Below are 26,718 nucleotides of genomic sequence, written 5' to 3' on the forward strand. Positions count from 1 at the left end.
ATTAAAAAACACCCAAAAAGCAAAAACTGAAAATTTGGTTTATTCAAGGGTTTATTGGACCTTTAAAAAAACTCCAGATTTCAATTAATAAAATAATTTGTTCGCTCTACAGTGTAATAGTCTGAACCGAGGGGGACGTCACTCCGCGATAACACACTAAAACGCACAAAAACGAGCTCGAAAAGCATCAACGCTACTCATCGTGCCGTGTTTTCACATAACGCCACCTTAAAGCAAGTTATCGCATGTTAACGCGCGTTAAAGCGAGTTAAAGCGACCAGCGTCTGCTCGACTTTTGAACCAGAGAAATCTATCTTGCAACCTTGCCGTCGAGCAGTTTTTGGTCATGTTTGGCAACTCGGTATTTGTTTTGGTTTTTTCAAGCAGTTTTGACAGAAAGAAAAAAAACAAAGCAAAAATTGAGATTTTTCTCAACGGCCGGAAAAGTTTGCTCCGGTGTGTTCGCCGGCTCTACCGTCCTCGGTGCACGTTTTGATGACCGGAAAAGTTAACTTTACTCCCGGTGTGTTGGTGTGATCGGCGGCTCTAACATCAAGTGCTTAAAACGGACTTTGGCGGAAATCCTAGCGCAAACTCAAGGAGGAGCAAAGTTTTTGGGTAATGTTTTTTTTAGTAGTGTGATTAAGAGATTTTGGTTTTGATTTTTATTAATTTTGTAGGCAGGTAATCGACGCGCTTGGGTGTAGATAAGCCTAGACTTGGGCCATTCCAGTGTCGGCGCTCCACCACGCTGCTTATATCAAGGGAAATTTATTACCAGCTTTTGCCCTGATTGTGAACTTCCCCCAGCGAATCGCCGAAATGTTTGCCGAGGAGGAGAAGGGCGAAATCGCCCGGCTGTCCTCGTTTGTGGGGCCATCGGCGTCCTGGAAAAGAGCACACTCGGCCCGAAGAGAATGGACAAGATTCTGGTGGCGCAAGGCCGCAGCGCTGGCCAGGTTGAGGAGACCAACGACGAGGCGACGATTTTGAAGGCGATCGGCGTAGAAAATCCGACGGCGAAGATCCTCGTGGACATGAGTCGAGTGCAGGACGATGAGGTTGGCGATGAAACGACTTCCGTGACTTCTGGCGTCGGAGTTGCTGCGCGTGGTGGAAAAGCTGATCGAGCAAAAGTTGCACCCGCAGACTATCATCGCCGGGTGAAGAGCGGCCACGCAGGCGGCACGTTCGGTGCTGATTGCCGCGGCTCAGGACAACTTGAAGGATGCGAAAAAGTTCCGGGAGGATTTGATGAACATTGCCCGGACGATGCTCAGCTCGAAGATTATGTCCCAGCATAAGGAGTACTTTGCCAAGGAAGCTGGTCGTCGATGCCGGCGGTTGCTTGAAGGAATCGTTCCTGGACGAGGGTTTCCTGCTAGACAAGAAGCCCAGTGTGCACCAGCCGAAGCGCATCGAGAACGGTCTCAAGGTCCCGCTGCGTCTGAACCACCTCGGTCACAACCTGGCCCGCTGTGTTCTCAGATGGACAAAAATTTAATAAAATAATGAAAATGATTTTTTTAAACGTTTTGGTTTTCGTCAACGGAAGATTTATTTCTAAAAGCAAATGCATCACACTACAATTTATCAAAATTTATTGAATACATGATCACAGATTTGTTTGTTTGAGAATAAGAGAACCTCAACTTTTTGCCGACAAACTTGAGCTGCTCAATGAATGACCACCTTGACAGGGCGGCACTATATGAAGATTCCCCAGCCCTGGCACAGACTTGGGTTGCAATCACCTTCACGAGATAGGAGGGGCACTGCTTCATGCATCACTACGCCTTGCGCTGGCAGTCCGGGAAGCGGTTATGGTAGTCGCTGCTAGCACTTGCACCGTACTGGCTAGCATAGTTGTTCAGTCGCAGTCGGAATAGTATCTGGATTCACTGGAACCTCCTTGAGGAACTGGTAGCAGCTCCTTCATGCCGGCGGTATTTTCATACCTTTTCACAGAATCGTCCTGCTCGGCAACCTCTGTGTAGTGTTGCTTAGCCCAGCTCCAAACCCACCAGATTCGTCGAAGTATGTTTCGAAAGTTTCCTCTGCTGGAAAATAAATGATTGTTAAAGACAAGTTACAAGTAACAAAGATTTGTTTAACTTACATCCGTCGTTCCGATGGCTTCAGGTCAGAAAATCGGCGCTTTGGAAAATCGGTTTCAATCGTGCCCTTCGGGGCCGGTTCGCGCCTTCGTTTCATGCAATTTTCTCAACCTGAGAAGGCTTTCTCCACCGGGAGACTGACGAATGGCTCAAGAACCAGTGGTGGAACCGTCTCAAACTAGTGGAACGAGACCCAAGCAGGCACAGGAACGCATAGAACGGTTCCGACGGATGATCTCCCCCTGAGACCTTTCTTTAAAAAAAGCAAACAAACTGCTCGAATCATTTGACAATGAGAACTGTCATTTGCTTTTGACAGTTCTCGCTGTCAAAAAAATCGAGCAGTCTGATGCGCGAACGCAAAAAAAGGTAAGCCAAAAAGCGAGTTATCGCGGTTAACGCGAGTTAAAGCAATATAAAGCGGAAAGATGAAAGTGAACGCTGCAAAGGATTGAAAAGGAAGCTTTATCGCTCGGTTAGCGCGGAAGTGTCATCCCCCTCGGTCTGAACACCACTGCATTCCCAACATACCCATTCACACTTAATTTTATTACCATGCCCGGACCTCGCACAACAAGACCAGGTTTTGTCTTTCAAAACACAAACCCTGCCTGGCTGTAGAGCCCACACACAGTTAGAACCACTTGGCGCAAGCATAATTGCTGATGCTTGCGTATAGCCTTTTTCGAACCATATTTTGGTTCATCGACAATTGGCCGGGACGCTGACTCCTGCTGAGCCAGCGCAAGGGTTCAACCCAGTACAAGCCAACTCCAGAAGTCTATACTGTAGCACGTAAGTGTCACCACTCAAATTACATGTGATGCAACAAATTTGACTAGTATAAATACCCGAGTTCAAATAAACAAAAATGAGTCTTTTTCGGCTGGAACATCAAGGCGACTTGTCTACTTTATTTCGAGCTCCGAGCTGGTTACTGCTCCTCGCAGTCTACCACACCTTGGATAGCTCTTAATGCAAAGAAAGTCCCTGCAGGTTTTCCCGCGGTAGTGCCGAACGTTTTATAAGATATTATAACAGCATTGACTGACTTGGCGTTCTTGATTGCAAGATTCCTACTCGAAACTAGGTGTCCGGAGGCTTGACTGTTGAGGCAATTGCAAACCTCTTTTTAGATTCAAGCTTCCATCCACCCCGGGATTCGAACTGACGACCTTTGGATTGTTAGTTCAACTGCCTACCAGCGACTTCACCGAAACAGGACCCAGGGAGACGACTCCTATACCTGGACTGAGCTAACGACCTAACCTCTAGGTTAAACCGGGGCCAACATTTACCTCCTCATCCAACGGAAGGCGTGATCAGATAAATCTCGTCTCGAAAGATGCCACCGGGAGCTTTTGGAATCGAACCCAGGCTAACTTGGTGAGAGGATACCCCTGCACCATCGGTCCGGGCATATTTTATTTTATTTTGTTATTTATACTTTAAAAAAACGAAGTTGACTTTATAGCTGTCGGCCACCATAGAGTTATCTACGTGCGCATGTATTGCGTGTACGTACACGAACAAGATTGAGGTTAAATTTTGTACCGACCAGCAAAACAAATGGCGTGCTAGTGTGCGTGAGATCGGGCTTAGATAACTCTATTGCAAGTACCAACAAGAGTACCAACCACTAGCATGGGCTCCTAAGTGTATGAAAGTATGGCACGGAGCAACGGCACCGAATACCCATATTTACACAAAGAATTTTAGAGCGCCCCACCGCGGGATTCGAACCGGCGACCTCTGGATTGTGAGTCTAGTGCGCGGTCCGATTGATCCACACGAGCGGGTTCTATACTTAAAACCGAGCTTATTATACTTACATTGAATTTTCTTGATTTAGGAGTTAAAAAGGGTATCCAAGATTGAGGATAAATTTCCAAACAAATAAAATCTGTTTTGTATGGAGCGTGGACAATCACCAATCTTCCTCCCCTAAAAAAAGGAAAACGTTGAGTGCATCACACTTATTCCGATAAGGTGTGAGAGGGATACATTTGTTTATAGGACCTAATCAAAATAAGTTTAGAATGTTGAGTTCTTACCCCGATTATGCTTTTTTGAGACTTTTGACTTAGTGAAATGTATTTTTTGGTAATAAGCGTGCATCGTTGTACTCGACGTAACAATGAGTTATTTTAGATAATCGTGCGGCTCATCATAGACAACCCTGTTTTGCGATGTTTTTAACTTCTATCAAAAAAGCGGAAATTTCCAAAAAAGAACACTCGATTCACGAGGGAAGTGCCCCAGTTTCTATTTCTACACAAAAAATTGTTAGTTTTTTGCAAAGTCTTATTCGGTGGCAGCAAAATCCAAGTTTCAGTGTTTGTTAAATGATTAGCGGTTTAATTTTATAAAAATACTTTTTCCTACATTGTTTATTTCACGTGAGTATTTTTGCCGATATAAAAGTTGATCTTCATCTTGCTGTGATTGTATCACTTCCGGTTTGGGCTGTAAGGATTTGTTTCTCATTCGCCATTTTGGCACCGGAAATCGTGTGCACTAAGGGAAAAAATAATGGAATTGTTAAAATTAGTTCGGATGACTCATGTATGCAAATAAAAGGTCTATCGAGAAATTGAAAATAAGAGTGTGTGCGTGCAATATGGAGTTAAACTTTCCGAAGTGCCATGGTAAACTTCACAGCATTTGCACAGAAAGCTTAACTTCATGTTGCAGATTTGACAGCTCGATATAAATGTTTTCAAAATTTTTAATTGAGGCCAAAACATTTTTTTTTTCACTAAATATTTCCTGGAGAATGTTGGCGCGATTACTTCCATCATCCTTTCTGTCTAAATGGCCAGACCAACTGCGTAAATTTCATCGAAAAGATGATTCGTTGTATTTGATTGAGTTTGAAAAGGTTCTATAAACTATTGTCTTTCATATGTTTAAAAAAAACTTTAGAAATGTTCAAACAACAATCGAAATACAAAATATTCCAACGAAGCTAATTCTGCCAGAATCCTGCCAGAACGATGGAACAATCCACTTCTGTAAAAACTCTGCTAGATTCCTGCTAGAACAGTAAGAACTCGAATTCGATGTTAAAAGTGAGAAAATAAAAAAAACTGTTTTTTGTCCGTGATTTGATTATGTATCTGAAGTTTTTATGAATCTTTCGGATAATCGAGTTTGTATAAGGAAAAGAATGACAGATAAACCGAGGAACGGCATGATTTTCCATCGAGTACCTAATGTTGGCATCTGAGTCGGGAGAACAGGAAGTCAGTTGAGTACAACTAAAGAGAACAGTATTTTTTTAAAAAAATCCAAACAAAATTGCTTATTCCCAGATGGACCATCTTTCGCACGCCCTGGAACATGAGTCGTACGAGCAAGTGTTCGTATGCCCCACGTGCAAGACCTTCTCCTCGGAACCGCAGTGCAAGAACAATCACAACGCGCTCAAGAACAACGGTCGACAATCCACCCTCAGTAAACTGCTGGCAAACTTTGTCAGTGTGGTAAGCCAATTTACCTCAACAAATAATAATAAAATACTAAAATTTTAAACTTTGTTTCAGGGCTACCGAATAGTGCCCAACCCAAGTGCACTCGATACCAGCAGTCTCCGGTCGTGGCGCCCGGTCAAGCAGTCCTTCATATGCCACATGTGCGGCGTGGAGTCGTTCGATGCCACGTGCACCAACAACCACGACGACGTGGTAATCCCGAAGGACGTCTGCGACCGTTGCTCGGCCGAGTTCAATTCGGTCAGCGAGCTGTTGCAGCACAAGGTCAGCGCTCACGCTAGCGTGGAGGTCAAGGAAGAACCGCCAGAGGTTCCGACGGTGCAAGAAGTCGTTTCAACGGAGAGTGAGGTTCCTGCGGAACCCTCACAGGTCCCGACGCCGACGGATAAGTGGAAGAAAGTGACAGATAAGTTTACGCAGCTGGTGCTGAAGGGAACGCTCGGGATGGGCCAATACCAGGTCATGACGTCGAACACCGGCTTCGTCTATCCGGAGGTTCAGGATAAGGAGGAGGATATTTTGGAGTGGGACGACAGCATCGAGCTGGCCGTTCTGAACGGTGGAGGCAGCGTGACCAGCTTGGCCAAGAGTGAAGAGGTAGTGGTACCGGAGGTAATTGGTTTCTGTTGATGTTCTGAATAGTTCTGAGTATTTCAACTTCCACCGCAGGTCGAGCAACCGCCGAAAGAGCCAGTTCCCCCAATCGTCAAAATTCCTAAAACCCGACAATTCTTCCGCTGTCTCAAGTGCGACACGGAGTTCCCAAACGCGCACCGTCTCATCTTCCACGACTGCCCCCAGCGGGACCAGTTCCCGGGCTTCCAGTGCCAGTTCTGCCAGCGCTGGTACATCAAAGAGCAGTGGTTTATGCGGCACTTGAAGCTCCACCAAGATCTGCTGCCGCTGGCGTGTCCCCAGTGCGACGCTAACTTTCTCGCGCCGGAAGAGCTGGAAGGGCACCGCTGCAAGAAGAAGGTAACGCCGAAGCAGAAAGAGATTATCGATGTGGTGCCGAGCGAGAGCAGCGGCGGCGGCGGAGGCGGTCGTGGCAAAGGTAGCGGCTCGGGCAAAGTGGTACTGCCGCATTACTACATCTGCCAGATTTGCAACATTTCGTTGCGCAGCGAGCGGCAGCTTAATCTGCACCTGCACATCCACCAGCTGGCCAAAGCGAACGCGATGAGTGCGGCCATGCAGCGGGTGGCGGCGGCGGCGGCGACGACGGGGGAGGAGGTGGAGGTAAGTGTGGTCGCGGGGCCATTTTGGAATTATTTTTGATCATCGTTTAGAGCTGGATCAAAATTATCTACATCTCGGGTGAGTTTTCAAAAAGCCGTAAGAGGCACCGTGACCTCTTACACTAATTTTCGTTTTTCTCGAAAATGAGACAAAATTTCAATTATTTTTAGTTTGGGGCACTTGAAGGACGTGTAGATGAACAATCTCGAGCGTTTTGCCTTCCTCACCTCACTGAGGCAAGGCTATAAAATCACTCAAAAAATGAACTTCTTAAATACACCTCTCAGATATACCTTCACATATACCTATCGACTCAGAATCAAATTCTGAACAAATGTCTGTGGGGATGTGTGTAGACATGATTTTTTTTTCCACACGATTATCTCAGAACTGGCTGAACCGATTTTGGCCGGATCCGCCTTCTTCTGTTCGTTTTGGGGTCCCCTAAGACCCTATTAAATTTTATTCTTTTTAGTTAAGTATTTAAAAAGTTATGCCAAGAAAAAGATTTTTATAGATACAAAAAAGGGTGATTTTTTGCCTAACCTCAAAAGATTGGGTCTTTTTGTTTACGTGCGAGAGTCGCGCCAGATGCGAAACGCCCGGTTGCCACATTGCTTCAAATGAGAGTCTGCATGTTTTCTGGAAAAGTCTGTATCAGGTATATTTTTTTTTTCATAAACCTATTTTCAATATTACTTTGTAAATGTGAGGAAGGCACCACCCACCTAATGGTGGATTAAGAAACGTTTTTGATATTAATTTTTCATAAGTAGGTCGAATACCAATGTAAAAAGGACTTTGTTTACCAATGGCTCTTACGGCTTTTTGAAAACTAATCCGAGACATCTACATTTATAACTGAAAACTTTACACTACTTTTTATACTTTTGCCTACACAATTTTTACAAATGGGTGTTGAATCCTCTAAAAATGCTACGTCATTTCAAATGACTCATTTGTGGATGGCCTTGATTCATGTTTTTATATGCTTTGATACATGCTGTTTTGTGATTCCCGCTTGGACCAAGTAACCCTCGTCAGTTACATGATCTCCAAGTATGGATTGTAAGGAGTTTTTATTATTATTATTATTATATAATAGAATTTAGACTGATCCTCGGTCCAAACCTGGTCGTACCACCTGAAAGGACCCAATAAAAATAAGTTATGAATAAAAAAAATGCTGTTTTGTGAAATTTCAAGTAATTTTAAAGCAAAACAATCATCATTTGTCATATCGGACGTATCATATCTTTATTTTACACTCATAATGCTACATAGAAAGCCGGGACCGTGGTGTAGGGGTAAGCGTGGTTGCCTCTCACCCAGTCGGCCTGGGTTTGATTCCAGAATTTCCCGGTGGCAAATTTTGAGACGAGATTTGTCTGACCACGCCTTCTGTCGGATGGGGAAGTAAATGTTGGCCCCGGTCTAACCTAAAAAAAGATTAGGTCGATAGCTCAGTCCAGGTGTAGGATTCGTCTCCCTGGGTCTCCTGCCTCGGTGGAGTCGCTGGTAGACAGTTGGACTCACAATCCAAAGGTCGCTAGTTCGAATCCCAGGGTGGATAGAAGCTTTAGTGTAAAAAGAGGTTTGCAATTGCCTCAACAATCAAGCCTTCGGACACCTAGTTTCGAGTAGGAATCTCGTTATCGAGAACGCCAAGGCTGTAGAGCGAATGATTTGATTTGATTTGAATGCTACATATCGTCATGATTCGAAATCCGGACACTTTTGCTTCGAATTCCGGACACTCGATTTTACTTATGAATAGCACAAATTTGGACTGAAATGTTAGTGAATGGCATTCTTTAGGTCTCAAATAAGCTGTTAACATCAAAACAATTGATAGTTTATATAAAAAATGGCTAGAATTTAAGGAAATCAAAACCATTAATTTCTGCGTTGCCTTCCCGGTGCTTCGGACGCCCATGGTTGAAAGGTTTCGCATTTTTGGTAAACTTATAATTTTATTTTATTTAATTGTTTCGGCATTAACTACAGCGTTCAAACAATCTTTAAATGAAAGTTGATGTTAGAATTCATCAAATAACACAGTTTTGACATTCATAATGCGCACTTATATCCAAATAATTGATAAAGCAAGTTGAAGTGTCCGGGTTTCGAAGCGTCCGGGAATTCGAATCATGACGTTTGAACAATGTTGGTTTTTTTCAAGTCCGGTTTTCTTCGGTTCTGTTTACATACTATTGCATGTTATGAAATTATTCAATTTCAGCAAAAAACTCATGTTTTATAAATCTATCTAAAATTTATCATCGTTTGACAACCATAAAAAATATATTGTAAAAATTATACCCTGTGTGGGTCCTAAGCATTAGCTTAAATTTGTGATATTATTGTTCACAACGAAAAAGTTTATTTTTCTGAGTACAATTACAATTATTGAACGACTGCCAAGGATTTAAAATGGATTTTAATTCAATTTTTAAAAATTTACTTCACGGCCCTTCTTGACAGAAGAAGTCCTACTTGACATCTCGTTCCAAAAGGACCATAGTTGATCCATCGAACAGTGTTGTCTTCTACTTTTTTGCATTAAGCGATATAGAGTAATCAACGTGCGTATGTATTGCGTGTACGTACACAAAAATAAAGTGAGGTTAAATTATGTCAGGCAGCAAAACATAATGGTGCGCTAGTGTGCGTACGCGAAACGTCATAAAGCTCTATACGCACTTCGGAAGGAACCGCACGCAGAAAAATATTTTGTAGAATCAGCCTGTACGAGGTTTGATTCAACAAAATATTTTGTTGAATATAATCAACAAAATTTTTGCATTGAATCAACTCTCGCATTTTGTTGTTTCAAATCGGGATATTTTGTTGTTTCAAAGCTATGTTTTTGTTGAATCTACCCTCATTTTTGTTGATCAAAATTTGACAGTAAGTGCGTTTAAATCAGATTTTTGTTGAAACAACGTGGGTATTTTGTTGAAATAACCCAGACATTTTATTTTAAAGTGAGGTAAATCTTTCAATTGAATCAACAAAATATTTAATTGAAATAAGAATGGTTTGTTTTATTGATATCATTTTTTAATTACAACAAAAAATACAAATTATATGTTACATCACGTTCGGCATGTGTGCAGTTTTGATGTCTTGAATAATTAATCTGGTGTTGCTTCCACCGCCGCCTCCCAATTAAAGATCAATGACGAATTCTTTGAGATGTCACGGCATGGGAATGGGCCATGGGCCATGTTAAAACTGACGTCCGGGTTATTTTCTGCAAGTGAGAGAAAATAATTAAAATGGGCATAAGTAGTAGCTTACCAAGAAAGTACCATCGAGAGTTGGTGGGTTTCATCGAATTTGCAAATTTGGGTTGGTTTTCCGCCCTGTAAACAACACGCAATGGAACTTGTGGCGGTGTCATAATCCATATTTCAATTGGGTCCTAAAATGAAGCTTAGATTGCTGATATTATTGTTTACCGCGATAAAGCTTATTTTTCTGAGTACAATGACCCTTTGTACGACCACAAAGTGTTTAAAATGGATTTTTAAACCAATTTTGAAAAATTAACCTCGCGGTCCTTCTTGACAGAAAAGCTCCTACTTGACAGCTCGTTCCAAGGGGACCATAGTTGATGCATCGAAAAAATGTTGTCTTGTCAAAAAAAAATTTGCATTAAAATGAAAAAAAGTAATCAGAAATGGGTTTTAATCGTGTTTATTACCGTTGTACATAAAAATTTACACAGGGCTTTAGTACCCAATTGATGGTGTTGAGCCGCCCTGGTTCCGGTTGCCGATGGAATCGCCCTGAACGCGCACTATCTCACGAGTATTTGGGCACAGCAAGCGGACAGGCCACGGAAATAATACACAAACGAAATCAACGCCTTAAAAAAAAGGACTTCGAGCAAGACTTCGTGCTTGTTCACTAGCCGTTTTTCAGAAAAGTGAACAATTTGACAGATTACGGGCACGTGTTAATAACAATTATTTTGATTTAAACCAGAAAACACTATATTGTTGATTCAACGCGGTTCTGTGTAGAATCAACGCAATAATTTTGTTGTTATTCCCAAAAGGGTTTGACAAAATACACCAAAATTTTGAGTTGATTCAATTGGTTTTGAGTCTTATTTCAACAAAAAATTGTCAAGTCAAAACAACAAAATTTTTTTTTGATTCAAACATGCTTGATTTTTTTGCGTGCGGTCAAGAAAAAAATCAAATGGGCAGCAGCAACAGCGCAAGCGAGTCAGAGAGGGTGAAGAAAAGCCCCAAGAAATTGTTCCCTCTCCTTTGTTCTGCTGTTCGTAAAGCTGTTTCTTGACCCCTTTCCTTCCGATCTGCATACTAACCTTTAAAATAAAAAAAAAGTGATCAGAAATGGGTTTTAATCGTGTTTTTTTACCGTTGTACATTAAAATTTACATAGGGCTTTAGGACCCAATTTAGGTATTAAAAAAGGTGCAGGTGGTTATGTTACACATGACCAATATGACAAAGTAGTTGTTTATTTTATTAACATTCCAACGCCCAAGGCTCCAAAAAAGTTGGAACGGTAACTTCAACTCAATGGTTCTTGGGCCTAACTCAACCAATCAAGATGATTCTTTTTTCCAGTGATTTGTTAGGATGTCTAGATGATTCTAGAACTTTGCAGATCTTAATTTGATCAAATATGTAATTTTTGCGATCAAAAACATCGTTCCAACTTTTTTTTTCACGTGTAAAAAAAATTCGCCGAAAATTCCGCGAAGGCAGTGTTTTTAAAAAAGGTGGAACGATGTTTTCGGTCGCAGAAATTACAGATTTGTTCAAATTAAGTTCTGCAAAGTTCTAGAATTATCTAGACATCCTAACAAATCACTGTAACGAAGAATCATCTTGATTGGTTGGGCCTACCAAGAATCATTGAGTTGAAGTTACCGTTCCAACTTTTTTGGGAGGCTTGGGCGTCCGTGTAAGTTAGACATGCGTTGGGCGTTCCAGTGTTAACGTGACTTCAACCTGGAAAGGTCATTCGTATCTTAATACGACAAAGAACTGTGTACAAAACTCTCGAAAGGAAATCTGTTTTTTTTTTATAAAATAAAAATAGTTGCAGCTGTAAAACTGCTTATGTGCCCTTTCAAATGTTTCTTCAGCCTAAGCAATAACATTTTTCATGATTGGGTCCGTGCTACAATTAAAAAAGGTGCAGTGGTAATCCTACAGGCATAACCATCATGACGAAGAACTTCGGACACAAAAGTAAATGAAATTTTTAGAGTTTTTAATATTTGCGTTTCTTGGCCACAAAATCAATCAAGATAAAGTTATTTCGTAATATCTATACATTTTTGCTCAAAGATGGTATTTTGACGTTTGATAACAATTAAAACTTTCAAACGCTTCTTCAGCTAATCGTAATAGCTAAATTTTCGAGCCAGTTTATATGAAATCATTTCATCAATTTTCTGTTAAACTTTCGGCATTGAACAATTTTCAAGAAATATTTTGCAAACAATTAAATTTATTACAAAGAGTCATTCTGAACCATGTGTTAAAGACACAACATACAAACCCTAGAGCTTGATACCCATATTGCCCCAACTCTTATGGTTCCGCAAATGTTCCCTTATCGGAACATCCCCGGGGCCTCCGGCCACTCCAGGTGGTGGCCACTACTGCCAAAATGTCAAATTTCATGTCCAGTATCAAAATCCCTAATGTTTGATACCCATATTGCCCCAACTCTTATGGTTCCGCCAAATGTCCCCTTATCGGAACATCCCCGGGGCCTCCGGCCACTCCAGGTGGTGGCCACTACTGCCAAAATGTCAAATTTCATGTCCAGTATCAAAATCCCTAAAGTTTGATACCCATATTGCCCCAACTCTTATGGTTCCGCCAAATGTCCTCTTATCGGAACATCCCCGGGGCCTCCGGCCACTCCAGGTGGTTGCCAGTTCCAATAATCAACTCCCGCTCATGCCGGCTGGCATGTCTTGGCGTGTCCATGCTGTAGGGGCCGGACGCAGCACGAAGTTTGATGTGGCTAAACCTCCCGACCGCCCACTGACCACTTGTCCGGTTCCCGGCTGTCCCGTTCGGATCTCGTAGAGATCTGTTCCGTTCACCACCATGCACCGTACTGAACTGTCAGTTTTCATGTCTAGATCTATCATTCTCAGGTAGCACAACTAGCTGTTGCCAGATTCCTTTATAACAGGTAATACAAATATTGAGTAAACAGACAGATGCTCACCGACATCTCCCCCAAAATTTCACAGACTAGAAAGTTATCAAAATCTTATCTCTCGCACATTAACGTACCATTCAAGGGGGTGGACAACTTGGTCAATAGTGAATAGACTAACAATAGTTGGTCAGCTTGTTTGTAATTCGTCAATATTCAAACGCGACCTTTAGAGCGTTGCTCCATAAACGTTTTTAGGTTGAAATTTCAAAATAAACGTAAACACAACATAAGCACGCAGGGATCTCCAACACTGAAATCTCCCTCTTTTCAGTTTTTTTTTTAAAGAACTTACTGTATCACAATTAAAAATATTAACTCGATCAGCAGATGATTAACTGGCTATCTTTTTTATTTTATTTCATTCACAGCTTAAGGTTAATACGCTCCTCCCAAGAAAAGGGGTCGCGAAATGGCTAACAGTAGAAAAAAATGAGAGGGAACGTTTTCTTGAGGTCTTTCTTTACCCTCTTTGGCTTGCTTTCGCTGCAAATTCTAAATTTTCCTTGATCGGTTCCTTACCAAGTGCGTATGCTAATCATGGTCCCACCTCAGAACCTGTACTGTTATTGTCATTAACTACTCATAATGGCTGCATAAAGTACATTTTTCAGAAAATTCAACCAATTAACTCCTCAGAGCCGGCAGAGCTTCAACGTGAAAATCCTTGGAATTAAAATCCCCTTAACTCCCCAGAATATAGTAAATTTTAAACTCCTGAATCTGTACCTTTCAAGTATTTTTTTTTTTGTAGGAGAATTCTCCATCAGGGCAATGACGAATGCCTACTCTTCGGTTAACATGGAAGTAGCGAATTACTCTCGAATTTAAAAATGATTAAACAGCAAACCTACAAAACTCGACTAACTCCTAAAGGTTTTAAAATCAATACTTAGTAAACTCTTCCGCAAAACTCCCCACATTTTCTTAGTACAGTTCCTCAGATTTTCTCGGTACAACTCCTTAGAAATCTCCAACACAACTCCTCAGAGTTCATCAGTACAGAAAATGCATTAATCCTCAGAGTCTTGAACATGGAAAATTTATTCAGAACATGCATCAACTCCTCAGAGATCTGAACTTGGAAAATTACATAGAATATTCACCAACTCCTCAGAGTCTTGAACTTTGAGATACTTTGAAAATGCATCAACTCCTCAGAGTTTTGTACTTGCCAAATTCCTCAGAAAATGCATCAACTCCTCAGAGTCTTGAATATGGAAATTTCATTTAGAAAATTCATCAACTCCTCACAGTCTTGTACTTGCCAAATTCCTCCGAAAATGCATCAACTCCTCAGAGTCTTGAACTTGGAAAATTACTTAGAATATTCATCAACTCCTCAGAGTCGTGTACTTGCCAAATTCCTCAGAATTCTTTAGCACAACTCCTCAGAGCTCTTCAGCACACCTCATTAGAGTTCATTAGTAACAACTCCTCAACATTTTTTTTAGCACAGCTCCTCAGAGCTCTTCAGCACATCTCCTCAGAGATCTTAAGCACAACTCCTCAAAATTCTTTTGCGACTTCCTCAGAAAGTGCACTAACTCCTCAGAGTTTTGTAAATACAAACCTCGATTTGTAATGAACACTCAATCACTCCTCAGATTATTTTGGAAATTCCTCAGATAATGTACACACTCCTCGGAGTCTTGGTTTAGAAAACGCATCAGAATGTATTTTCTATGTAGATTCACAAACTTGGTTATCCGAAACATTGCTTCTTCCAGCCGTCCCTAGTGAATCTGAAACGAAACTAAAATAATGTATAAAACTTCCTGAAAACATATATCCTGATATAATAATAAATAAATAATAATCTTTCCATTCCAAAATCTGTTGAAGAAAAGTTTCATAAAATTTTGAAAATTGTAAATTAAGACATAAGAACAATCATTATACTCCTCAGAGTATGTTTTCAGCTAACTCCTCAAAGTCTGATCCCAATTCACGCCTCAGAAGCTGTAAACAATTAGGTTTTAAGATTATAATCTCGATTCACTCCTGAACTCATTCAACTCCTCAGAGTTGCGCAACTGTACTCCTCAGAGTAGCTTTAGTTTGATTCTTAAATTCTACTTCAAGTAATCGTGCATATACATTCACTAACGTTAACCAGAAATTCAAGATATTAAAACTTCAAGTAAGGAATAAAAAAACTTTCGAACTACGTGTAGAAAACCGTCTGAAAACTCCTCAAATTCCAACTCCTCAAAATAAACATTCAGAGACTACGCAAAACAATCGTACCCAAAATTGAGTAATGTTAGCAAAAATCTGCACACATCTTGCATCCATCAAAACGCCTCGAACCGCCACGAAACTGTAAACAGACAACCACACCACCACACCGAAAATTCCTCCATCCTGTCAGCCCCACAACAACTGCAAGCACTCGGCGCTATGCCTACGCCAGAAAAAAAACTCCTCCAACCCTCAATATTCTCACCAGATCCCATCCTCGTCGCCAGATGTAGGGGCCGGACGCAGCACGAAGTTTGATGTGGCCAAACCTCCCGACCGCCCACTGACCACTTGTCCGGTTCCCGGCTGTCCCGTTCGGATCTCGTAGAGATCTGTTCCGTTCACCACCATGCACCGTACTGAACTGTCAGTTTTCATGTCTAGATCTATCATTCTCAGGTAGCACAACTAGCTGTTGCCAGATTCCTTTATAACAGGTAATACAAATATTGAGTAAACAGACAGATGCTCACCGACATCTCTACACATGCCTCCAGGCCATCTGCCCTAGGGTCTCCAAGCCATCCGCTCCCGGGCCTCCAAGCCGTCTGCTACCGGGCCTCCAGGCCATCTGCTCCTGATGTTGACTCGTCGACGTCCAGCAACAGAATGAATTTTCGGGACCGACCGAGCCGCGTTTTGTTAATTTAGATCGGGGACGTATGCCCCGCCTTTTTGCACCCATTCTCCTACATCTCCTTATTCGCTTTTTGCCGCGTCGACGATCCGAAAATTATGAGGTAGAGTGGGGGTGATTTTAGATACATCAATCTCACGTCTCTCGATTGACTGATTGGGAAACGTTTGTTCAACCAACCAGCGTGTGCTAAGAAGAGGGGAAATTTGCCGAGGGGGGAAGGTGAAACCAAAGCGTTTCATTTCGCTTCGCGAAATTTTGGATTGCTACCCTGTATAGAGCCCTAAGACGAAGTTCTTCGTCAAAAAACGGACAGTTGATTAATTAAGATCAATGAGAACCTAACCTTAACCCGGCGGCTCCCCTCCCACTAACATTTACACACAAGATTCTCTGTAATTACTCTTAGCTTTAAGTAAAATGTAATTACAAAAGCCGACTCGGTCCTAACCAGGTCTCATCACCGAAAAGGACCTAAAAAAATAGTTTTATGAAAAAATATCCTTAATCCGGACGTCATTCCAAAATTTTACCCATCTTGGACGAATGCTCTCCCGATTCTCCAGAACTAGAAGATGCAACTCTTTTGTGAATAATTTGGTTGCCGTGAAAAGGGCCGTTTGTGTTTTTCTGAATCGCAGCAACCGTCGTCTACTTCGAGGTGGTGTAGTAGGTCACGGCCTACGTCCCTCCGAACACAGCATTTTTGATAAACACTCTGGGCAGCAGCCGTCGGGCGGTGGTCTGAATTTCCCGGGCGGACATAGTCATTCCGCGACGTATAGTGAATTTTGATACCCATATTACTCAAAATCGTATGGTTCAGCAATTGTCCTCCCGAGAGAACCTTGCCTCAGGGTACCGGCCACTCCAGGTTGTGGTCAATACTGTCAAAATTGCCATTTTCATTACCAGTATTAAAAAGTGCCACAAAAGTGTCACAAGCATAACCAAAATGACGGAAAACGAACGAAGAATTCAAATCTATAGACCCTTGAATAAGGAAGCCTAATTCCCAAGCCACCACTTGGTGGCGCAGGCGTCCAGAGCTGAGCTTCTCTCGCTTTGGCACTTCCGACCACATTGTCCCAAATAATATCTATATTCCGGTGAGCCTCTTAGCAATCTGATATCTGAGGAAAGAACTCCATTCAAATTAGTGCACACACTGTGTCTTTCAATGTGTGCGTGTGTGAGTGTGAGCAATCGAATTATCAACGTGGGACCCGTCGTTGATGAAAGTCTGATCGACACTAAATCCTCCAGAGGCAACCTGTTAGTTTGCATAGTATCGCACGGCATGTTGCTGCTTCCACGCGACAGAAAACTATTGCGTTGCATACATCATCTCTGCTTGGGACGTAAGATTCAAGTACCTAGAATGTCACGCAGTAGGGCATGCGATGGAAACGCGTCATCTTGTAAAACATTTGGATTGACACCGTAGATAGTTGTTCCTTGTCAAAACAAATACACCGAAAGCCAACATCCCCACTTGACTCCTCTTTCGGCTACTTCGTTCGTAACTTGAGGTGAAGCTGATCGTCTCGTTCCTATCTTGTAGCTTTCTTTAGGTGACCACCTTCGTTTTTTTGCATGAATACTGTTGAAATCTGCATGATTGCGAAAAAGTCCTTTGTACTGACGGCCACAAATGGTGCTTAAATATCCGACACGCGAATTTTGGCTGCAAGCTGAACCAATATTTCACGTAGCACTTGGAGATAAATAGCGTCAACTTCTCAAAGTGGTTCATGAGGTTGAGATCTATAATGTCCAAGTTAAGGTTTACCATCCAGATTAAAAAAAAAATTAGATTGCCTTTGCCATCCAGCGAGCTCTGCCATCACTTGCAGCCCTTCGAAATTTGATTTCGTCCTTTGTATTTCCTCCAAGGAATAAAACAACCAGCTTCAAGGTAGTCCTCCTCGTGGTTGTATTACGGCCATGCAAGTCAGACAGAAATCAAGGATGTTCTGGCGCCAAGGCTTTTGGAACATGCAGGATACTCCTGTAACTGATCTCCTCAAACGACTCTAGCCTGGAATAGAACTGACATTTCTTGAAGATGTCCGTCTTGTCTGACTGTGAAGCCTCGCCCTCCATCTCGTAGAAATGCTTCAAAACGAGCTCAGTTACATGGTGCCGACAATGCTTCTTGAGCAGTCAAAACTCATGGCCACTACTTTATCCGTTGCGATAGCTTCAGTCCCCATTTGTGTTTTTCTTCGTTCGGCAAGGTTGAGACTGTAAACGATTTCGATGTGCTTTCGCCAGTAGTCCCTTTCTTCCCGGTTTCGTTGTATGGGATTATTTTTCCGTCCCAGTGAATGGTTAAAGGGACATTCAAGTCTCTTTGATTCTTCTGTATTTTATCCTTGGTTTCCTCAACGTGTTGTGATCTAACATGTACTCCTTTTCATCCAGAATTAATGCACGGAAAGGAATCGTAGCCTTTCGGTTGGATATACCAGTTCGCTCAAGTACTTCTCCAAGCGTTATGTAATCCCATAATATGTATTTTGATTTTCTGAAACTGCGCTTCCATCTTCAATGTTTGCGAGTTGTCGTTGGGTGTCGTGTTGATGATAGAAAACGTCATGATTCGAAATCCGGACATTTAGTAGCATATTATTTTTGTTATAGCTGGCAAAAAATCATGTAACAAGTTGGAAATGTGAAAATATCATCAGGATGTAGTATAAACAGTCAGTTTTTAGAGAATGCATGCAAAATATGTCGTTTCTAACAAATTTTCATCAGAATTTAAAATGACTTGTGCTTCGATAAAAGCTGATTCGAAATCCAGTCACTTTAGCTTCGAATTCCGGACACTTGATTTTGCTTATGAGCCGCACACATTTGACCTGAAATATTAGTGAATGGCAATCTTTTGGTCTCAAATAAGCTGTTAACATCAATTCAATCGATATTTTATGTAAGAATTTGCTAATTTAAGGAAATCAAAACCACAAATTTCTGCTTTGCCTTCCCGGTGCATCGGACGCCTATGAAATATTTCAGTGAAATGTTTCACGTTTTTGGTAAACTTATAACTATTTTTTGGTATAATTGTTTGGCATTAACAACAGCGTTCAAACAAACTTTAAATGAAAGTTGATGTTAGAACTCATCAAATAACACAGTTTTGACATTCATAATGCGAACTTATATCATAATAATTGATAAAACAGGATGAGGTGTCCGGGTTTCGAAGCGTCCGAATCATGACGTTATTCATAGTTACGTAGCTGCCAAAGGTTATCCAAACTACAACTACAAAACACGCATTGTTGAATAGTTTTCTCTCTGGTTATTTCCTAACCGAATGAAATTTGTACGATAAATGAGCGAGTTGTGGCGCTTTAATGCATCTCCAGCGCCGGTGGCAAACATCGAAGCAAATCAAATTTGCACGTCAACCCCACCGCGGTACCTGTCGCGGTAGCAAATTTACTCTCAGTTCTTCGGGATTTCACTTTGCTACCCGGTATTGATAAGTGCAGTGCTTCTGTTCAGTCCTGTTTTTTCGCGATAATTTTCGTCGTAAATGATCGTAAAAATTTATTCCAACTGGCAGTTTTAGTATTAACTCATCAAACTATCGATTTTATGAAGAGTAAAGCGTCATTTATTTACTATTTTTGAAATTTGCTCGCGTTATCTAAATTGTAAAAACAGTAAAAATATACTGATAAGTCGAGCCCATAACACTACCGCTCGGTTGGCACGCGTTCGATTAAAACAAACTTTTTAAATAATCCATTATTTATCTTTCCGCAGCTGCCTAAGATTTAAAATTTCAACCGATAAACAAAATGCTCATGGTCACATCACTGCCACTCGTGAATCCTGACCTCATACCCATCTACTAACCCCCTCAAAACTCATGTGATACTTTGTCGGAGATGCAGTCGATTGGGCGGTCTCTATCACTCAAGTATCGGACTAACATTCCCATCCACTTCCCCGTGACCCTACCACTGGTCGTGGCCGGCGCCGGTATTGATCAGCATGATAGGGACCTTTGAGAAGTTGCGAAGCGAGGAAAGATAGCTCCCACTTATCTTCCACGGCTCATGGATGTAACTTCTGGAGGTCCTGGTCAATAACGGAGTAGCAACTGCGGGTGGGCACCTATGCTTATGCTTATGCTTATTTCACTTTGCTACCCGGTATTGAGCATGTTTGCTACCGCATCAAATGAAATTATGCACAAAATAAACAAAAATAAAAATCAGAAATTAAAAAAAAACAAAATTTAATCAAATTTAAAAAATCTAAAATTAAAAAAATTTTAAAAATTTCAAAACAAAAAAATAAAAAATAATTAAAATCTTTAAAAAAAAAATTTAAATGGTTTAAAAAAATTAAAAGATTTGAAAAATTAAAACATAAAAAAATAAAAAAAATGTTAAAAAGTAAAAAAAAATTGAAAATTCAAAAAATTTAAGAAAATATTTTTTTTTAAATTAAGTCCGTTGCAAATATTTTTCATAGTTTAAAATTTCGCGAAGCGAAAGTGTAACGAAATTATGTAGTCTTTTAAATGCTTATATCTTCCACCCCATTCAAGTAATCTGTATGTTCTACCCACCAAACTATAGGGGAAGTCTTTAAGTACAAGTTGACTACCTCGTAAAGTTGATAAAACTTTGTTAAAGTACTCAAATGTTAAAATGAAAAATAAAAATTCAGACCCGGAAAATCCCGGTCGCTGATTGGTTGAGCGCAACCTTTCCCGAACACATTAATCAGATTCAAGTATCTAGCACTTAGCAAATTTTGCTCTCCGCCACTGCTTCGAAAGCGTCGTGCCGTCACAGCCAAGCGAGGTTATAAAAGAGCGCCGCGCCGCCGGTCGAAGCTTAGACAAGTCCGAAGCTTTGTATGAGGAGGATCGAGAAGCAGCACCACAGCAAAGCCGCCGAGAGGAAAGAGAGCATTGTTCTGGAAAGAGAGGCAGTGCAGGCGCGAGAGGGAAAATTGAACAAACCTTTCCCGATCATCCTTTTCGAGAGACGTGAGAGCTCATAATTTTCTGACAGTCGAGGAGTCAACATCGAGTGGCAGTTGTAGAATTAGAAGGGACAGCAGAAATTTCCTCCGGTCAACGACGTGGAGAAGTTGCTGAAATGGCTCGGGCCGTCGCAGGAACGGGACGGATTGTCGCTGCAGGCCATCAAGGAAGAACGTTAGGGACCGATGCGGTCAAGCTGCCAATATTCATCCGGAAGGCTCCGGTTAAGGGCATAGAGAAGGGGTCCCCGTGTTGTTTGAGAACCAGTTCCCTTTTGGGTCAAGTTGGCTGAGGTAGCGACAAAGTTTGCTTGAAGAGCTCTTTCAATGTGTGCGTGTGTGTATTAGGGTGGGTACGTTTTTCAAAAAGTTCTCGGATCAAGTTTTAGTTGGTTCCCCTTGTAGGGCATGCCCATAGGGACTTTCATGCCAAATATAAGCTCATTTGGTTGTAAACTGGCTGCGCGCATCGAGGTTAAAGTTTACATGGGAATTATAATGGGAAATTGGAACTTTTTGTTCAAACGCTCCTACAGGTCTGGGAAAATCACGCGCCAACTTCTGGTATGGTCAGGCCTATAGGGAATGGTCTGGAGAACACTTTTCCCGAAGAGAGCATATGGATTCGTTGTCCCTAGACCTGGCGCATCGGCAAACAATCCGATGTCTCCGGAAACAACGGTTTTCCCTCAAAAAGCATCAAATTTTCCTTAGCATGCTATGAAAGCTTGATGAACACCGCGACGCCATATGTCAGACAGGTAACACGTGGGTGAGAAACGGCTGGAATATTTTATTGCAAACCTTTTTTTAACTAGAAAGTTATCATTTCGAGTAATCCTGATATTATTTAGTCGAATTCAGAATCTTTGCATAGCGAATTTGTATTTTTTTTGCAAATATTTCAACCACGTGGTAGCTGCCTGACGTATGGCGTCGCGATGTTCCTCAAGCTTTCATAGCATGCTAAGGAAAATTTGATGCTTTTTGAGGGAAAACCGTTGATTCCGGAGACATCGGATTGTTTGCCGATGCGCCAGGTCTAGGGACAACGAATCCATATGCTCTCTTCGGGAAAAGTGTTCTCCAGACCATTCCCCATAGGCCTGACCATACCAGAAGTTGGCGCGTGATTTTCCCAGACCTGTAGGAGCGTTTGAACAAAAAGTTCCAATTTCCCATAGTTATTCCCATGTAAACTTTAACCCTGATGCGCGCAGCCAGTTTACAACCAAATGAGCTTATATTTGGCATGAAAGTCCCTATGGGCATGCCCTACAAGGGGAACCAACTAAAACTTGATCCGAGAACTTTTTGAAAAACGTACCCACCCTAGTGTGTATGAGCAATAAAATTACCACCGTGGATCCGTCTTTGACGAAACCTCCGTAGGTACTGAAATTTTCTGAGGCTAAGTGCTAGCTTAAATAGTTCGCATGAAATGTGGCAACATGGTGCAAATTTTGCCTTGTCTCCTGCTTTCGTGGAACTGTCATCGAACCATACGACTTGGGGCAATATGGGTATCAAAATTAATGGTTTTTGAAAGTAGTAATGAAAATGGCCATTTTGACCGGATTGGCCACACCCGGAGTGGCCAGTGCCCTGGGGAGGGATCTACCGGGGGACATTAATCGAACCATACGACTTGGGGCAATATATCAAAATTAATGGTTTTGGAAACTGGTAATGAAAATGGCCATTTTGACCGGATTGGCCACAACCTACAGTGGCCGGTTCCCTCTGGAAGGTTCTCCCGGGGGGACATTTTCCGAACCATACTTGTTTTGGCAATATTTTCGTGTTTTGGCAATTTATTTCCACAGAGGTGCCAAAGATTGAAAACATTTAATTAGGATTAAATAAATAGACAATGATCTAAAAATACAGCAGTTCCATATGAAAGTTAAAGAAAAAAAATAAAAGTTCTCCGATCGGGCTCAAAATTTTTCTGGGGGTTCCTTGGCCAAAATAATTAGACCCGTATTTTTTTGTTTGGCCATTAGGGTGGCCTACACCGTGTTAGGGTGGTCCGAAAAATGGCCATTTTCGTCGATTTTCACAAAAACCACTTTTTTCAAAAAATCATAACTTCGCTCCATTTCAACCGATTTTAGCTGTCTAGGGCGCAAATGAAAGATGATAAGTTGGACTTTCAAGAAAAATAATGTGGAGTTTCAAAAATCTAGCCTAACATTTGAAAAGTCTTATGAAAACATCAAATGCCGTTTTGACGGTGTCTGGACCAAAGAGCCTATATCTGAAAATATTTTTAACGGATTCCTCGAACAATTTTACATAATATATCAAAAATTGGGTGAGGTTCATTAACAGGATTCAGAGATATGATTTTTTGAAAATAAAATCCGGGTTTTTCGACGCGCCGCGCGCAAAACGAAATTGACGAAATCGGCAAAAATCAACTTTTTTCACTAAAACTGCGATAACTAGAAAATTTCAGCGATGACCTATAGATGTTAGGGTACCAAAATTTTCGTAATTGAAATACGCAACTTTTGGTACCCTAACATTTATAGGTCATCGCTGAAATTTTCGAGTTATCGCAGTGTTAGTGAAAAAAGTTGATTTTTTGCCGATTTCGTCAATCTCCCGTTTTCGCGCGCGCGTCGAAAACCCGGATTTTATTTTCAAAAAATCATATCTCTGAATCCTGTTAATGAACCTCGCCCAATTTTTGATATGTTATGTAAAATTGTTCGAGGAATCCGTTAAAAATATTTTCAGATATAGGCTCTTTGGTCCAGACACCGTCAAAACGGCATTTGATGTTTTCATTAGACTTTTTCAAATGTTAGGCTAGATTTTGAAACTCACATTATTTTTCTTGGAAGTCCAACTTATCATCTTTCATTTGCACCCTAGACAGCTAAAATCGGTTGGAATGGAGCGAAGTTATGATTTTTTGAAAAAAGTGGTTTTTGTGAAAATCGACGAAAATGGCCATTTTTCGGACCACCCTAACACGACGTAGGCCACCCTAATGGCCAAACAAAAAAATACGGGTCTAATTATTTTGGCCAAGGAACCCCCAGAAAAATTTTGAGCCAAATCGAAGCACTTTTATTTTTTTCTTTAACTTTCATATGGAACTGCTGAATAAATATACAGAAAAATTAAATAATTTTTTAGGAGTTTTGTACAAAGTTCTTTGTCATATTGGTCATGTAGAACCTAACCACCTGCACCTTTTTTAATGAAATGCATTGTTTCCAAAATTTAGCCACTAAAAGTTAGATTTTCACCAGAAAAATCTGTTTTTCGCCTTTTAAAATGTGTCCATGAATTTCCATTTCTAAAAATATTTTCGTCGAAAAGTTTTGAAAATATCAAAAAAAAATGTCTAAGAAACATTGAAGATTTGACCTAGCATTCAAAATTGAACCAATAATTTCCAGGACATCACGAGTTGGAAAATGCTGACTATTAGAACTTGAGAAAAACTGCTTAGAAAAAAAATCAAACAACACGATGCGATGTTTTTTTCCGATGCATATAATTTTTAGAAAAGCTTTACTTAAATTGAATTTCTTTCTAAATGTTATCCAATCTGTTCCTCTAGATTCCATCATCGCCACTGGCCGCCGAATCGGAAGCCCCCTCCACCAGCGACGCCAAATCTCCACCGAAGCAACAGTTGCACATTTTTGAGTGCAACATTTGCGCGCTGACGATGCGCTCGATCGAGGAGGTGCGCGTCCATCTGGCCAGCCACGCCAGCAACCGGCTCTACAAGTGCGAATCCTGCAACGAGCGGTTCGCGACCACGCGGAATCTGCAGCAGCACAAGTGCCCCAAAGTCGCGACGCCGGTACCACCACGCAAACAACCGGCACCCAAAAGGAAGGCCAAGGATCCGCCCAAGCAAGTGGTGGGACCGAAGGTGGTTTCGAAGAGCGTCGATGAGAAAGTTGAGGAGGCTTTGGTGGAGCACAAGTGCGTCCACTGTGGGAAGATCTTTGGGCAAGCAGCTGGTCTGGCTTGCCACATGAAGGAGCACGGCGGAGATCCCGAGGGACGGTTCCAGTGCGAGAAGTGTCCAATGAAATTTAAGATTTTGAGAAATTTGATTGTTCATCGCGCAAAGTTGCATTAACTTTTCTTGATAAAGTTGTTACTATTTTTCTTCATTTATTTTGCTACAAATAAACTATAACGCGACTCCATTGATCAACACAAACCTCGCGCCTCGCATGAATGAAAAAAGCCGAACCGCAGCCGAACGAGCACGTGTTGAACTCTCCCTCCCCATACAAATGATAACGTTATCCGCGTCGGCTCGCCGCGTCAATGTGGTAGTGGTTGTTGTTTACGTTTCAACAGCCGGTCGCGAATTCCACAACGCCGCACCGCGCTGTGTTGTGTTTACGTTTTACTACTTGTTGCGCGTCGTCAGGGTCTGCGTGAGTGTGTGTGGGTTCAGAGACTTCGGCTGTGTTCGGCGAAAAGGGCTCGGTCGGCGAGCAGAGTTTTCGCGAAAGACTCTTGGAGTTGTTCAGCTAGCAGGGTGAAGTGGGTCGAACTGATGTTTTTTTATTATTTTGCAGGTGCGAAGCTGGTAGTACAAATTATTCAAGAAAATAACTTCTTCTGGAAAAGGCAAATCCAATTGTCATATTTAACATCTAGATGCTGAACCACAAAGTGAGACTGGCTATGTGAACCCAACTAGAATGACTGCACTACAGATCATTGTGTTAAAATAATCGAAACAAGCTTTAAAGCAACCAGTAGTCAATGAACAATAAGCTGCCCTGGAAATGCCTGTTTCCTCAGTAACAAGAACATGACAACGGAAAGTTGCGAGTCGAATAAGCAAAAACACGTTGCAAGGAAAAGGATTTGCCAGGCCATCACAAATATTATGAACTTGTATGCCAATAACTGTCATCTGTGATGAACAGAAACAAACAGGAACGCAATTTAACAAAGCAGAATGCCACAATGACATTTTAAATGCTTCAAAAAGAACGTTTCGAACAAAGAAAAAGCATCGAAGAAAAGCAACATCGATTGTATTTGCCAATCCAGTAACGTGGTTATCAAGGACAAATATCATCTGTATTCCAAAGAAGAGGTCGAACGCCTGGCATCTTTGAGAAAAGGTTGAACTCGTTAGCAAAAAAGTTAGACTAGATGCAGTCAAATCAACATCATTCCGGAGTTCGATCCGAAAGTCACAATCCAAAACTTCGATAATGGACTTGTTGTATACTGCGATCTTCGCTGAAATTGGAGTGTTCCAAATTGCTGCACGACGTTCGTGTTAAAGATTGAGATCCTGTTGCACTGTCAAAACATCAACATCAATACCTGAACCTAAGTGGTTCAACATTGAAGAGTTACTAACCAAGAATCTACAACTGCGGTTCGAATTAATTCTGTAGCAATTTGACTCAATTTATAACAAAGTTATGCCAGAAATGTAAATGTACTGCACGACGTCCGTATTAGAGACGGAGGTTTTTTATGCTCAGTTTGGAAAAGTCTTCAAACAATCTCTACCACATAAAAAAATTAGAAGCATATGTTGAAATCAAGCAGATCTTTGCGATTGCAGAGGCTTTTGAGGAATTCATGAAACCAATATATATTTCTGGAAGGGAAATTATTGTTATTTGGCATTCCAGAGATATTCAACAACGAATTATCCGAGTTTCCGCTCCACGATACCAATACCCTTCCGTACATCTCCTGAAGCAACACAACCGCGAACCATTCGACC

The 26,718-nt window shown here is 41.4% G+C and overlaps 1 protein-coding gene and 1 pseudogene across 1 annotated transcript; both read left to right on the plus strand.

The window, feature by feature from the left end:
* Nucleotides 1–407: 407 nt before the first annotated feature.
* On the plus strand, nt 408–1,608 carry LOC119767943 (annotated as a pseudogene).
* Nucleotides 1,609–4,347: 2,739 nt separating this feature from the next.
* LOC6042524 (zinc finger protein 594) lies at nt 4,348–25,089 on the plus strand. The gene is made up of 5 exons (XM_038250464.1): nt 4,348–4,516; nt 5,432–5,602; nt 5,663–6,223; nt 6,281–6,850; nt 24,556–25,089. The coding sequence occupies exons 2-5, from the start codon at nt 5,432–5,434 to the stop codon at nt 25,087–25,089; spliced, it is 1,836 nt and encodes a 611-aa protein (XP_038106392.1). The 5' UTR covers nt 4,348–4,516.
* Nucleotides 25,090–26,718: the final 1,629 nt, after the last annotated feature.

Source organism: Culex quinquefasciatus, chromosome 2, assembly GCF_015732765.1.
Source record: "Culex quinquefasciatus strain JHB chromosome 2, VPISU_Cqui_1.0_pri_paternal, whole genome shotgun sequence".
Taxonomy (NCBI): domain Eukaryota; kingdom Metazoa; phylum Arthropoda; class Insecta; order Diptera; family Culicidae; genus Culex; species Culex quinquefasciatus.